Raw genomic sequence first — 15,400 nt, 5'->3', positions numbered from 1 at the left:
GAATGAATGATGCTTCTAGGGTGAGCTAGAGCCTAGAGAGGAATGAGAGTTAGTGAGTTTTAGTGGGTGGTGCATGTTACTATGCGGTGCGAGATTTTGCTAACGGGTGGTGCGGTGCTGCTTGTGCTGCTTGTGCTGCTGTGCTGCTATATTTGGATGTTAGAGATTGGGTGGGTGTGTGATTAGTTGCTATGGGCAAATATGATGGGTGTGCGGTTAGTACATATGGGAGCGTTTGATGCGAGAATTTGGGGCAGGTGATTTGAGAGCATGATTTGTAAGAAATCATACTTTGGCACGGGGTCAGAGATGTATGTGATTTGAGTTGGGAATCTCATCTCGGAATGAATGGATGAGGGAATGAATGATTGAGGAACTTGGAGTACCTAGGTATCTATCTATCTATCTATCTATGTACGGAGTAGTTCCAACATGAATCGTAAAACATATAACTAGACGATCGTGTATATATATATATATATATATGCATATTTACTAAATCTTTCTATATCCTTCTAAAATGCAAATTCACAATAATAATCCCATTGTCTATCCCCTTATCAATCAAAAGAGCCGCTCACCAGTCCTTGTTCCTTACTGCGCCTTTTCCCTCTAAAATGCCAATGATTTCTAGCGAATGAATGCACTAAATAAGAGTACCACCTAACCATACTGTAACCCATCTCATATCTCAAACAAAGCCGAAAGGACCATCCTTCTCCACGACCTTCTACTTCTACTTCTTCTTCCTTTAAATCTCCTGACGCTTCACACAAACAACTTTTCCTTTTCTTCCTTTCACCTACTTCACGACCCACGCCTTTTTTTTCCAACCCTTTACATTCATTCGCTCACAACTCGAGTTTTGTTCCTTGGTCTTTTTCTTTTCTGTCTTGTTCGAATACCCAAATCAATTTTAAGATGAGTTCGCAACGATACGAGAGGGTGCGTAATCCCCACCTAATCCGCGCCACGATTTGTGTAGTGGATGCTATGGTTATGATTCAAAAAGAGAATATATACTAATGCAGTTCAAAATAGGTATCTGCGAACGATGAAGATACCCCTCCGACACCTACATCCCCTCCACCATCCTTCCGATCGCGAGGCTCCTCTCCTTCTTCACGACATCACGTAGCGCCCGTCGACCAAAATCTAGCGGATACTTTTGATGATGGATCTGATGATGAGGATAACGATGGAGATGATAGACAACGATTAATGCGTGGAAATCCTTCTTCGTCAACGGAGAGATTGAACGAAACGACGAGCGATGATCGATCAACTACTCAGAGAACAGTAACCGTCGTGCCGACATTTGTACCGCCAACAGGTGGAAGGGTTTATGGCGGTGGTTCCGGATCTGATGGTGTTTTCGCGAATCTAAGTGCTAAGCCTGAGAGAGGCGAGAAACAAGAAGAACATCCTCCGGTATGTATACATGCTATTGTGTTGTGAACTTGTACTAATGAAATATAGACATACGAACAAGCAGCCGCAGATGCCGCACCACCGTACTGGGAAACCACCATTCTCGCTCCTGGACTTGGTGGATTAGATGAAGTATACGTCGAGGGTCTTCCAGTTGGCTCTCTATTCTCTTTTATCTGGAACGCCATGATATCCATGTCTTTCCAACTCGTTGGTTTTCTCCTCACATATCTATTACATACCACTCACGCCGCCAAAAATGGATCTCGTGCCGGTCTCGGAATTACGCTTATTCAATATGGTTTCTATATGAAAGGAACAAATAATGTTGTTACGCCACCTTCAGGGGGAAATGATGCATCATATGCTCAACCTCCCGATCCAAACTCTCATGATTTCGACCCCGATAAGGTTAACGCGGCTGCTACTGCAGGAATGGATTCGGGAAGTGGAGGAATCGGTGATATCGCTAGTAATGAATGGTTTGCGTATGCATTGATGATTGTTGGATGGTTCATCTTGATCAGAGCGTTTAGCGATTTCATTAGAGCGAGGAGACATGAGCAACTGGTGTTACAAAGCCCGGATCGTGGATTACCAGTTCCTATTATTGCGACTGGAGAGGAGAGCGAGACTATTGTTTAGGGATGGATAAATGGATAGGGTTGGATGGGGGCATGGACAACTGCAATGATAGGGAAGATATTCTTCACACGTAAAGTAAAGCATAGAAGCTTACCCGGAGTTTATATGGACAGGCTAGGCTAGGATGGATTCAAGAGATTATGGATGGGAGATAGGGAAGGGATTACTTTAAAAAAGAATTCCTGATAGGGTTACTATAACTTTTTTTTTTCTTTTTTTAAATATCATCTGGTTGGACAAGCGGGCGTTAGATAATCTAATTCTCCCTTCTTTTTGTCTTGTATTGTGGTATGGTTTTTGCTACTGGTGTAGGCTGACTGAGGAGTGTGAAGAAGATCGAGGAGTAGATGATGTGTATTAAGTTGAGATATATAATGAATATATGGGATTTATATACAAATAGGTGCAATTACTCTAGCACAATTGCATATGGTTTAGTTATGGTTATACACGTACGATGACTTAGGATTTTCTGACTGTGATTATTTGGATGGATGAATGGATGGATGAATGAATGGATGAATGGATAATTGATGTGCTGGTATACATAGGTAGGTAGGTATACAGAGAAAGCATCGTTGATCTTGAGCTTATTTGTTTACCTACTCTCTTAAAGTTCATTTTGCTGTTGCCTACTACTTACTATTTATTTATCTATTCACTACTTACTCACTACTTACTCACTACTTACTCATTATTCATTAATATCTACCATCTACCATCTATCGCCACAGTCACAACCACAACCACAACCACACCAAGCCAGCCAGCCAAACTCAAACATCAAATCTCTCTTCTAGGCCAAATCACCAAATCACCAAATCACCAAATTACCAAATTACCAAATTACCAGGATGTTTCACCAGGTACTAGGTAATATTTATCCGACTTATCCGACTTAACTGACTTCACATACTCACTCACATACTCACTCACATACTCACTCACATACTCACTCACATACTCACTCACATACTCACTCACTAGACAACCAGGTAACTAATCATCTCACCATAACGATTCTCACCAAACCGAGGAACCATTGTCATGGTAGCTAAAATATCTACAAGTCTCACCGGAGATTTAGATCTTTTCGGATTTTCACTCACTTCCTACCTAGATAGAGATTCTTGGGGCCAACCGGGACTTGAGCCAAAGGAACAAAAAAAGCGGTGACAGCACAATATACTCCTTTCTATCATCGTGATTTCGCAGTCAACTATCAGATGCATATCTAAATCAATCATAAATATATCATTCCGAATTATCGTTTCTCATTCCAATCCTAGTCAATACTAATCCTAACCATGACCAATAGCCTTATTCGAGGCTCAAAAACAAGAGCAACAGGATATCATTTTTGCCTTTATCTATTTTCCCATCTCTCTCTTCTCACCTGTAATGGAAAACACACAATGAATCTTTCTCCTAGCTTTCTATTACTCCCAACACCAAACACTCTTTTGTTGTCCTCCCATGCCACAATTTCGGAATCAATCCTTCGCTCCAAACTCCATAATATAGTAAATTTAACAGTAACAATTAATCCAATAACATATGCTCTTCTGCTGTATCGATCAAGTCCTCGGCATTGTTGCCCGTTGCATTGTCGATGTGTTCGTATCTTTTCGTATTGTAGGGTCGTAGTATTGTTCATCATATCCGCGTAGGTCTCCTCAGCATCCTTAACCAGCATATACAAATCGTCCCAAATGGAGGCCGAAACTCTTACTTTGCCCCTCTTCGATAGGTGATAATGGCTCATCCTCTCCCTCGCTGTCTGGTATGATCATATCCTCACTTCCCTTTGAATTCAAAGCAGCCTCCTCAATCGCATCAACTGGAGGCAATGGAATGGATGCCGGTTTAATGTCTGCCAATTTTGTTCTGCTATTTTTGTTGTTTTCGGGGAAAGAGAGACCGGTTGTCCCACGAAGAAGGGCAATGGGACCAGCAGCAAGCATAGGAGTCATTGGTGGGGTTGGTGGTAAGTTGAAGCGGTTGTGTGCGACAGCACCTAATCGCTGAAGAGGCGTGAGAACAGATCTAGTAGCGGTGGCAAGGGGTTTCTTTGCAGCTGCAGTGGTTAACTTTGTTGCAACGGGAATCTTCGATTGGAACTGAGCCGAAGAGGAAGGTGGAGTTGGAAGACCTTGGTTGAAAATGGTCTTCGGAGTTCTCAGAGTCGAAGCATCAAAAGAATACCTGCTTTTCAGACTTGAAAACGGGGTAGACGATTCGGGAATCGGAGATGGAGGTTGCTCAGATGAATTCCTACTGGAGGTCACAGATTCGAGGCTAGGGACCGTATCCTGGGAGTCTTCAGTTCGATTGTGCTCGGTTAACGTACTTGTGCTTTGCTGTGAGCCAAGGGTAGATTTGAATGAAGCCTCTCTGAAAATTTTGATTTTTGGCTGCCTATTCGTCAAGTAGTCATCGACATCTGGAATGCTCATCATCGCTTCCTCAATGGAATCATCCGAGAAGATGGTAATATCTTCCTTCTGTTTATTCTTTTTCTTGGAGACCTTGTTAACACTTGGACTATCATCCTCAAATCCATCTGCAAAGAAACGGCTTCGACCAAGTTCCACTTTTTGGCCAGTTCCCGGTGTTTGGAGAAAGGAATCATCTTCACATAGACGGGCACGCTTTTGTGGGCGAGACTCTGTGGGCGAAGACACTCTTCTTCCAGTCGAAACGGACCTTTGAGAAGTAGGGTGAGGAGGTAATTGAGGCTCGAGATCGGTGGTAGCTCGTTGCAGATGAGGGCGGACTGGTTCAGCAACCCATGAGCCAGGGTTGCGAGAAAGAACCTCCTGTTGACTACGAGAATGTGTAAAGGAATTGATATCTAGTTCCGCAAGAGGAGTCCGCTTGGCTTTGAAATATGTCTCGATTGAAACACCCTTCTTGAGATCGCTTGTGGATACAGATCTCTTCGAAGCCATGAAAGGATTTGCCATCTTGCTTCTGCGCCCAGTGACAATAGGTTGCTTGGTGATAGGATTCAAATCGCCTCTCGCAACTCCTTGGGCAATTTCTGGCAATACGTCGTGCCCAATAAATTGGGTTTGATCTTCCGTAAGTGGAAGATCAGGTTGAGTATGAAGCACTAAGGTGAGAGATTGGGGACAGAAAACTCTTTGATGTAAAAAAGTGAATTCGGCTTGATAAAAAGATTCCAGGTAATTTTTCGGCACGTGAAATTTTCCGTCAAATTGAATCATACGCAGGACTTTTTCAATCGTCTTATACTTCCGAACCAACCGATAGGCTGTCTTTAGCCCCATATTGCTCATACTGGGCAAATAATCGCACCCACTTAAAATTGCCATTCTTCGAAACTCGGCGTCAGACCAGCCCGTCAAGTTAACATCTTTGCAAGCGCAGAAATCGGCCTTGTTGACCTCGATACAATTTCCATACTGGTCCAACTTGGTAAGAAGACATTTAGCACCGAATACTAGAAGATCAGAGTCCTCAGACAATATTCCATCGATTATGCCTTTTCGCTCCAGGTAGACCATTTGGGCATCGGCTTCATATGGAGCTACAATGTATTGTACCCCCATCTCTTTCAACTCATCAATAACATGGCGGGCCATCTCGGGGGTCACATCGACCGCCTTTTGGAATTCCAGGTACGCTTGGGAAGTCTTTCCAGCATTCAATAGTTCTTGCCCAAGTCGTTTACTATCTTTCCGACGCTTTTCTCTATCCTTCTCTGTCGCAGCTTTACTTGGCAAGTAATCTCCATCGAATATCAAGTAAGGAGTGACGCCGAAATGGAGCAGCATTCGTACCCGGTGCATACAATACTCAACATATCTGCTTTTTGGGTTAGCTATTTCTTCCTAGGTTCGTCTCGGTCTCCATACTTTCTTGTTGGCTTTCCCATAGCAAGATCCATAGCACATGACACAGTTCCACGATGGAGCCAGCCATAAGCGTCCACCCCGAGGGTTTTGCCATCGAACTTCTTCAAATTACATGGCTTGTGTATGGATTTGAGCAAAGGGAGAAGACCTATAAGTGGTTAACATAAGGAAACTTGTAGAAATTATCAATGAATTATATACATACCATTGATCCCCATATTGACGATAACGTTAGTAACACAAAACAAACGGATCAATAGAGGGAGATTCGAGGAATCATTAGACCATTAACCATGAATTAGATGTCGTAGGGTGGCGAGCAAAGAATGAAACGAATGTATGAGTCAAGACATGAATAAGGGGAACAGGATACCGTTACTTATAAGTGTTCAATGGTCGTTGAAGTTGTCGTAGGTCGCTGTGAAGATGTCGATAAGACGTTGACACCAAAGTTCGAAGTCTAAAATGTCCATCCACTTAAACCTGCATGATAGAAAGAACGCGTGTGGAAGGCGCGTCGAACACCAAGGAACTTCCTTTGGCTTCACTACGGCAACCATGAAATTGATTGGCGGCGCACCCTTTTTTTTGCAGGTAAGTCTGTGACCTCATATCCCTGCTAGCTTAAAAATTATCAAGCGGGGAATTTTTGCGATAAAGATTCCGATATGGAAAAAAAGTTCAAGAACCGAGTATCTACAACTATACCTACAAAGCATCAAAAATCCCAATTTAACATACTTCAATCAATCAATTACAACTTTCACGATGCCAAAAAGTCTTAAGAAAACATCGAAGCATATCTCGAAGAAGAGAGGAGGGGAAGTTACAGCTTTACATGAAGGGTCTCGGGATTCTATGAGCTTAAGAAGAGCAGGAGGAAGAGATGATAAATTAGAAAGAATGGCTGCTGAGAGAAAGAGACATAATCGTCCCATATGTATGTACTTCAACCGATGTGTGCAAGCTTCAATTCAATTGACACAATCATAGTGGAGCGAGCTCTCTATTTCCAAAATGCCATAAAGGAAAATGGAGTGCAGCCACTCGAGCTCGATGCGATCCATAGTCTCATAAAAACGTAATGCGGTCCCCTAAACAACCATACTTTCAACGCTTTTCGTCTAACCACAATATATCCAGTTTCGTACACCAAAACGATGAAGAGCTTAATGCTATAAAGAAAGAGCGTCGTCCTGGACGACCTGCGAGTACAAGGGAGGACCTCCTGAAAATCAAAATCGCAGCCGACGAGAAAGAATACGAAAATGGATTCTGTTCGTCAATACTCTACCCGAGGGACTTTGAAGTCAACGACTAACAATATACAGATCTACCAGACCTCACTGATTCGGATAATGTAATGGCTTTTGCGCTATGGGAAAAATCCACCTGGTCGTATCTTAACACCTTGAAATGGGTGCGCTTGTCGAGCAGTGGACATATTCAAGAGACTAAATTCCCACCCAAAGGATCTTCATGATTGAGTTAAGCAGAACTGGCGGCGTTAGTGGAGTTTATATCAATACCCAAAATTGCGGGAGCAAATTGCGGATGATATGGTTCGGACGATATTGTTGTTATTTGTGCTATGGGGTTTGTTTGTTTGAAACTTTGAATAGAGTTGAGACATTCAACAAATCTACAAATAACAAACTTGAAATAATAAAATACATTTCTAGCACATACAGAGTAGTAGCTAATACCTAAAAAGCCAATCAAATTAATTCTCAGTCTGAAAATACCTTTGTGAAAACAGCCTATGAAATCATCTCAAATTTACAAGATCCACCTTTTTTTCCGTGCTCAAAAAAAGTTCCCTCAGAGGCGAGCTCAAGAGATCAAATTGTAAAATCTTCCATACCACCAATTTTATATCGCATCAAATTCAAAAAACTCAATTCGAATCCAAAGCATAAACAAATTCATCATGCTTTCCCTCCGTACTCTCACCCGCTCAGCACCACGAGTTGCCCGCGGTCTCACCAGTACCGCCATTAAAACCGCAACCCGACCCTCCCTCCTCCAAGCCGCTTTCCCCGCCTCAAGACTCCAATGCGCATCTGCATTTTCCACTTCGAGCATCAGAGCCAAGTCTGCTGCTCCAGAAAGCGATGCCGAGTTGGTCGAGAAGCTCGCTAGCGAGATCCAAATGGAGGAGGAGATGAAAGAGCATGAGGAACTTCCTACAAGTGTGAAGGATTATATGGAGAATGGTCCTTTTGAGATTCTTGACACACCTGGGCAGGAAGAGGTTGTTTTGACTAGAAGCTTTGGTGATGAGAAGTAGGTTTTTTTCTTTGCTTTTTCTTTTCCGCTACTCTCTTCTATCTGCCTATTTTTCTTTAGATCTTCTTCTTCTTCCCGTCTTCACAACCCTCAAAAAATAAAGAAACCCCAAAACTAACCTCCACCCCACCCACAGAATCCGCGTCTCCTTCTCCATCGCCGACCTCAACGCCTACGACCCCGACTCCGACGAATTCCAAGACCGCGCCATGTCCGACGAAGACCCCAACATCGACCCCGCCGACCCCTCCGAGCTGGACCCTGAAAACCCCTCCGACGCCGAAGGCGAGTCCCACGGCTTCCCCGCCCGCGTAAACATCATTGTCGAGAAGAAGGGCAAAGGTGCGCTCGCCATTGAAACCGTCGCTGAGGATGGCATGATCGTCATCGATAACGTATACTACTATGCCGATGCCGCGCACGCCTATGCGAAGACCACCGAGGCTGTCCACCAACGTCAAGATATGTATGTCGGACCCCCTTACGGAAACTTGGACGAGGATTTACAGGTGTTGATGGAGAGATATTTGGATGAGCGGGGAATCAACCAGGCATTGGCGATTTTCGTGCCCGATTACATTGATATGAAGGAACAGAAGGAGTACTTGAGATGGTTGAAGAATGTCAAGGGATTTGTTGAGGCTTAAGTGTCATCCACTGACGCTCAGAATCACTGATTCTTAACTATTCCTTTTCCCCTCGGTACGAAAAAAAAAGCGTTTCTATTTTGACTTTCCCTTCAATGTTGTTTTCATACCCTTTCCACTCTGCTGGCACCATCATACCTATAAGCTAGGTATACCTGTATATTATCAGATAGCAAGACTGTCTACACTACGTACGATATGACAGATACGAATGCTATGTAATGAATTTCAAGAGAGATACTTGATGATTATAACTTTTGCTTCGCTCGATTGGTGATTGGTGATTAGTGATTGTGCTGTTTAAATTCCATTGCTTCGTTAGACGTACCAGTGTTGTGCTTCTCATAGTCTCACTATTCTCTATTCCAAGTGCTATTTTAAGCTAGGAAACTTTCTCAAGCTTCAAATGGGTGAAGCATACAAGTAGTATGACAAGTATCAGCATCAGCAAGCACCAGGTACAGACGTCATGAATCATACTACGCAGCAGAAAGATACAATTTTTTACGCTTTTTATTTCAAAATACAAAGTAACATCGCTAATTATCAATTCATTGATACGCCATATCTCATTTGATCCCATCCTCAAAATCAGACTTGATTTCTAGTCTTGTTCTCAATCTCAATCTTGTGATTCTTATTTTTATCTGCTCAATAGTGACCTAGCTCAATCACCTACGCCCTGCCCTATCCGATCATACACCACCCACCCCTATGTACTCCCCGAATCCATTGCAAGCAAGTAAGCGACCGGCAACCAACCAAACCGAATTCCTACCAGTGCAAACCAATTCCTTTCCATTGGATACCCACCAAAACATAGATAGATCGCCCGGCCGGCTTGTGGAAAGACAAGGCAAGCAAGAGGAGCAAAAAGCAAATGATAACCCCATCACGCCATGATCGATAAAATGGACGAAGACAGACAGCTAAAGTGGAAGAAAAATTATGCACCGTGTTCTTGTACCTATTCTTCCCGTGTCGTAAAAAGGTATTCAGGTCGAGGAAATTGCAATAGGTGCTGAAAATAAGAAAACATCCAGTGTCGAGGGGACTAAGATAAGCCAGCACAAACGCCCAATGATGCAGAGAGAAGCCTTGATCACTGTAAAAAAGACATTTAAGGTCTAGACACTGGTAGAGGGGAACCTTGAAGACCATCGCTCAAAGATGGTCGGTATAACAAAATCTTCCGGCATACTTGAAAATAGTTATTGCTCTCGCTCCTTGGTCTTTGAAATTTCTTGGCCATCTACCAAGGCTGAGTCATAGTCAGCGAAGAAGCGACCAAAGACTGAACAATGTGCGATCTAGAAGTTTGTGCTCCAAGACCACGAACCATTGGCAAGATTTTCGGCCGTATCTGCAAGCAGGATGACCCGACGTTTATTGCAATAGGATGTCTTGTCCATAATTTCAACCTTCAACTTCTGAACTGCAAGTTCCTGAACCGGCTTTTCAAACATTTCTGACAAATTTTCAACGGCCATCTCGAGATCTCTTTGGTTATTTTCGAACAGCTCTGTAAGATTGTTGCGCTGAAGATAGAAGGCAAATGCGTAAGTCCATTTAAGAGTTTGACGGCAAGTTTGCAAGGCTTGACTAGCCGAGTTAAGGTACTGAACTTCGATCCAAGATAATCCCGACGCAGATTGAAGTTGAATCATCTTCTTCTCGGTCTTATGGTAGATATCCTTGTCCAACTTTGCCGACTGTTCATGATTTGCATATCGATTGTAGTAATGCAAATAACGTTCTAGGGACTTTCGAGAGTTGGCCTGAGCATCTCTAGCTTCGGAGCCACTCTTCTCTTCAAATCTATTGCAATTGTACCAGCTTGTGCCGTGCTCCGACCATAGTCCCATGCACATCCAACAAAATTCGTGTTTGCACTTCCGACATGTCATATGGTTGCAACCTCCGTTCTTCTCGATAGTAGAATTACATTCTGGACATTCTTTTGTGTTGGCAGAAATCCAGTTGGCAGTTTCTGAATCATCCGCGCACTTCTTCAACCATTTCTTTACCAATGTACAAGGTGCAGGCTGATGATCTGCTAAGATACAACCAAAGCAGAAACGATGCTTGCAATCACATACGACTGTTGGGACAACCTTGTCGAGATCTTTCTTCTTGATGCCGCATTCGATAGCATTCTGACAATCTGGAGCGGGACACCATTTCAAGAACTCTTTATCCTCAACGTACGTTCTGGTAAGAAGTTCGTGATATCGTGATTTCAAATCTGCAGCGACAAGGAGATCTAGAGAGTGGCTATCCATAATTCTTCGGCATCCATCATGTGGACACTGAATACGAGCTGCCTCCCCCTCCTCCTTGATCTTTTGAATCAAGTATTGATTGTAGCAGTTGACGCAGTATCTGTGCCCACATTTCATGGCAAATGATTGTAAGCCGGGTTCGTCCTCACAGCAGATATCGCAAACAAAATCCGGTATAACCTCAAGTTTGGGTGGCCCAGATTTACTCGACACCAAACCAGCATCATCAAGAACTTTTTTCGGGCGATCCATGTAATCTTCAATCAAACGTTCCTTGTTCCATCTGAAATGCCTCAAGAGAATAGCTGCATCTTCTTTTCGAATGTCGAGTATCATGTTGACTTCGTTGATAAGTTCGTCCTGCTGACCTTGGACATCCTCGGGATGATGAACCTTGTAGTTAATGTCGAACTTCGCCTTCTTCTTCTGCGAATTATCATCTTTGAAACTGATGTCAGGTGCTGATTCTTCAAAACCGAACTCTAGATAGCATTGAAGGTATCAGCAATTGTATCAAGGTGGGGGAAGTGATTGTGAGGGGTTTAAGAAAATATACCGTTACCATCTTCAGACTCCTCCTCGTTCTCACTCTCATCCATAAGAACGTCATCTTCACTTGATGCTCCAGACATGAAGTCGTCCTCGGAATCCATGCTGATACTGTTGCTGTTGGTTTGCGGCGAGGGAGGTGTTATAGGTTTTGCAGAAGATGCTAAAGTTGCTGCTGCTGAGGCGATCCGTTTGTTGGTTCGAGTCTCGTCCTTGTCGTCGTATGATATCGCCTCAGCCGCCTTTCTCTTTTTAGATTGGGAAGAAATGGTGACTGTGAAGGGGTCCTTGGCTCGTCAAAGCCGACGAGGTCCTAGGCACACAAGGCTACCGAAGAAAAGTGATCTCGGTGTGAGTGACCCTCAAAAGCAAGCAACGAGTCAGGAGTGGCGTGTGATTGTTAGTGTATGTAACCTGATGATTAAAGAGAGAAATGCTGAAGGATTTGCTGAGACCTTCTCACGTTGTTTAGTGGAAGAAGGAATAGGTGTTGTAAAGTAAAAGTAGAGATGACCAGAACAAGTGAGAAGAATTAGGTTGGTAAGAAAGTGTCTAAGAGTGCAGGTTGCAATAAACTTTTGGACTTAATAAACCTTGGAAGATCGGGAACAAACAAAATAGTATGGAATAAGTTTTATTTGGGGTCGTAGTGGCTCTGCTTTATTATTTGTCTGACTAAGGGTTATGAATCCATGTTACAAGTACTGCGTGTACTGCCACTGTTACCGTCTCTTGAAATGGATCTTAGATCTTGACTCTTGAAGTTCAGTTGTTGGCCGTTATCTAATCAATACTTATTACTAGCTAACGGAAGGCAAGGCAAGGCACGACGAGGCAACTACGGCGAGGCGCTTACCCCATCTAATATTAGCGTGTTCTGAGAGCGGACTCGGCGCCCGATATTAACCGATTGATTGATATCTCGACTCATTTCGTACGGAGCTCCTTTCGAATCCTTCCGTAAGTGAATCTTGCCTCTTAGGAAGTCAAACAGCCGTTTCAATAACCCTTAGAAATACGATGAATATGGTGAAAGGCATAGCCTGCAATACATCAGTTATGAAAGTCCATACCTTTCAAGGTACAGCCAATAATTATGAGCCAAGCAATCCTCTGTCGGGTCCTCACATCTTAGAGGTATCCATCGTTTGATCCGCCACACCTAAGTTTCCGTTCAAATGTTATGGTGAACCATATTATGTCTTCAGTTTTCTATACACGTTCCTGGTTTGAACAATGGAGAAATCGGGCGTCGGGTTTCAAATTGCCATTGCAGGTCGGAGGCCCCAAAAATCCTACTGGTTTGGCCAATTACTGCCATTCAGCGTACGTCATCTTATTCAATCTATACCAAAACAGTTCGGCTTCAGCATAAGTATACGCACAGTTGTAAGTATAAAGAATCAAAGTCGAAGCCGTTTTGATCACCTCTCTCTCTCTCTCTCTCTCTCTCTCTCTCTTATTTCTTGATATAGTTCTCTTCTTCATCATTATTATACAAATCGTTACCATGGCCGCTGAGCACCAAATCCCCATCCTGATCATAGGTGGCGGCATTGTAGGTCTATCGGCTTCTCTCTTTCTCTCCCAACACGGAATACAATCTCTCCTCATTGAGCGTCACTCGGGAACATCTATACACCCACGAGCTCGATCCGTCAATGCTCGAACCATGGAACTATTCCGCGGTCTCGAGATGGACGATCTTGTTCGAGAAGCCGGTGCCTCAATGAAAGCAACTATGGGTATTCACAAAGGAAAATCGCTCAAGGAAGTGATAGAAGCTAAGAAACCAACCGATGGTCCTAGGAAGTTTCCTTTGGCTGGTTTGATGAGTCCGATTAGTCCGGTGCAAGGAACTTTTGTAACGCAGGATATGCTTGAACCAGTTTTGGTGGATGTGGCAAGGGAGCGAGGGGGTGATTTGAGATTCTATACGGAATGTGTTAGTATTCAACAAGACAGTGATAGTGTTACGGCCACACTCAAAGACCGAGAAACTGGCGCTGTCTCCTCAGTTCGTGCAGAGTACCTTATCGCCGCCGATGGGGCAGGAAGCCCTATCCGAAATCGACTCAACGTCCCAACATCGGGACAAGGTACGATGGGATATTTAATCAACATACTATTCCACGCCGATCTCAAATCCCTGGTACACAAACGTGAATTTTCCATCTGTGTGATCGAACGTCCAGAGATTAATGGAGCATTCACATCCATCAATAATGACGACCGTTGGGTGTTCCATCTCGCTTATGACCCCTCCAAAGGCGAACAAGCTTCAGACTTCACTTCCGAGAAATGTATAGAGTTATTACGCATTGCAATAGGAACACCCGATCTTGAAATAGATGTCAAAAGCATACTGCCTTGGGAACCATCTGTACGAGTAGCAGATCAACTACAACATGGGCGTATCTTTCTCGCCGGTGATGCTGCTCATCAGATGCCTCCATGGGGAGGTCAGGGTGCAAACTCTGGCATTTCAGACGTTCATAATCTTGCTTGGAAACTCGCACTGGTACTTCAAGAACAAGCAAGCAAGAGATTGTTAGAAACATACAATACAGAACGTCAACCCGTAGGCAAAACAGCAGCAGTGGTATCAGCAAGTGGTAGCGATAAACGGGGAATGGTCTCGCTAAACCTCCGGGATCCAGCTGTTATAGTGGGATTTTATAAGAGGATAGGATTAATCTCCGGACACGGATATACCTATGCTAGTAACGCAATATGCGCAGAGAGTACATCTCCTCTCGGTGGACTGACATGGAAACCGTGGACATTAGCTAGTTTGTTCTTTTTACTCGATGGTAGACCTGGTAGTAGACTTCCACATTTATGGACCATGTATGAAGGAAAACGCATCTCGACTCTTGATCTATGCGGGAAAAAATTCATCTTGATGACTGGAGCAAAAGGAGAAGCATGGATCGAAGCTGCGAAACTAATATCGAAAACTCTAGCTGTTGACATATCCGCATACAGTACAGGACCAAACGGCGATCTCATCGCAGAAACCAACATATTCGAAACCACAACGGGCATATCATCTCAAGGTGCAATATTGGTACGACCCGATGGGTTTATAGCATGGAGAGCCAGAAGACAAGATTCTGGTGTGGAGACGCCAAGAGTTCAACTTGAGGTGGCGATGAGACGAGTTCTTTGTTTGTTGTGATTTATCTGTGGGTTTTGAAGATGTGTGATTAATGATATGGAAATCGAGGAGTTCAGGGATAGTTTTACTGGATCGGATGATGAGTAAATGTAGATCGTCTGGTTGGGATCTATACATCTCCTCTTAGTCGTTATTTGAAATATGTACTTTATCTTAATTGAACATGAACCTTTGATTCTACCCATGGACATGGACATATTGCAGATTAAAGAGTTTCAAACCCCCAACTTTATTATAATTCATGATGGTCTTATTCTCTTACACAAGGTGAGCAACACTCTCCAAAAACGAGTTCCAACAAATGTAAATGTGAAAGCTAGCAGGATTCAGGAAGCTAGGGAATTTATGTATGTATCTCCTTAATAATTTTATATACTTCCATAATTACTTAGTTGCTTAGTATCAGCCAAGCCACTGGAATATTAAGATCGATTTCATTCATGATCAAAGCTAGTATTAATATCAGATTTTCTTGTATACTTTATACTCGTTCAG

At 43.3% G+C, this 15,400-nt stretch overlaps 6 protein-coding genes across 6 annotated transcripts; 4 read left to right on the top strand and 2 right to left on the bottom strand.

The window, feature by feature from the left end:
• Window positions 1-921: 921 nt before the first annotated feature.
• On the top strand, window positions 922-2,076 carry Bfra_003122 (putative metal homeostatis protein bsd2 protein; the record flags this gene model as incomplete). Its single annotated transcript, XM_037333534.1, has 3 exons — window positions 922-945; window positions 1,042-1,431; window positions 1,480-2,076. 3 exons carry the CDS (start codon window positions 922-924, stop codon window positions 2,074-2,076), a joined length of 1,011 nt encoding a protein of 336 aa, XP_037195662.1.
• Window positions 2,077-3,761: 1,685 nt separating this feature from the next.
• Window positions 3,762-6,175, bottom strand: Bfra_003121 (putative exonuclease 1 protein; the record flags this gene model as incomplete). The annotated part of the gene is made up of 3 exons (XM_037333533.1): window positions 3,762-5,907; window positions 5,958-6,105; window positions 6,163-6,175. The coding sequence occupies 3 exons, from the start codon at window positions 6,173-6,175 to the stop codon at window positions 3,762-3,764; spliced, it is 2,307 nt and encodes a 768-aa protein (XP_037195661.1).
• Window positions 6,176-6,725: 550 nt separating this feature from the next.
• On the top strand, window positions 6,726-7,440 carry Bfra_003120 (putative translation machinery-associated protein 16 protein; the record flags this gene model as incomplete). Its single annotated transcript, XM_037333532.1, has 4 exons — window positions 6,726-6,897; window positions 6,951-7,038; window positions 7,101-7,234; window positions 7,289-7,440. 4 exons carry the CDS (start codon window positions 6,726-6,728, stop codon window positions 7,438-7,440), a joined length of 546 nt encoding a protein of 181 aa, XP_037195660.1.
• Window positions 7,441-7,887: 447 nt separating this feature from the next.
• On the top strand, window positions 7,888-8,893 carry Bfra_003119 (putative mitochondrial glycoprotein; the record flags this gene model as incomplete). Its single annotated transcript, XM_037333531.1, has 2 exons — window positions 7,888-8,243; window positions 8,383-8,893. The coding sequence occupies 2 exons, from the start codon at window positions 7,888-7,890 to the stop codon at window positions 8,891-8,893; spliced, it is 867 nt and encodes a 288-aa protein (XP_037195659.1).
• Window positions 8,894-10,104: 1,211 nt separating this feature from the next.
• Window positions 10,105-11,828, bottom strand: Bfra_003118 (putative ibr domain-containing protein; the record flags this gene model as incomplete). The annotated part of the gene is made up of 3 exons (XM_037333530.1): window positions 10,105-10,187; window positions 10,233-11,657; window positions 11,732-11,828. 3 exons carry the CDS (start codon window positions 11,826-11,828, stop codon window positions 10,105-10,107), a joined length of 1,605 nt encoding a protein of 534 aa, XP_037195658.1.
• A 1,406-nt stretch (window positions 11,829-13,234) lies between these two features.
• Bfra_003117 (putative fad-binding protein) lies at window positions 13,235-14,905 on the top strand (the record flags this gene model as incomplete). Its single annotated transcript, XM_037333529.1, has 1 exon — window positions 13,235-14,905. One exon carries the CDS (start codon window positions 13,235-13,237, stop codon window positions 14,903-14,905), a length of 1,671 nt encoding a protein of 556 aa, XP_037195657.1.
• Between the last annotated feature and the right edge of the window lie 495 nt (window positions 14,906-15,400).

This window comes from Botrytis fragariae, assembly GCF_013461495.1.
Source record: "Botrytis fragariae strain BVB16 chromosome Unknown tig00000012, whole genome shotgun sequence".
NCBI classification, from domain to species: domain Eukaryota; kingdom Fungi; phylum Ascomycota; class Leotiomycetes; order Helotiales; family Sclerotiniaceae; genus Botrytis; species Botrytis fragariae.
The sequence above is the reverse complement of the archived record's forward strand: the minus strand, read 5'-3'. Positions and strand labels throughout refer to the sequence as shown.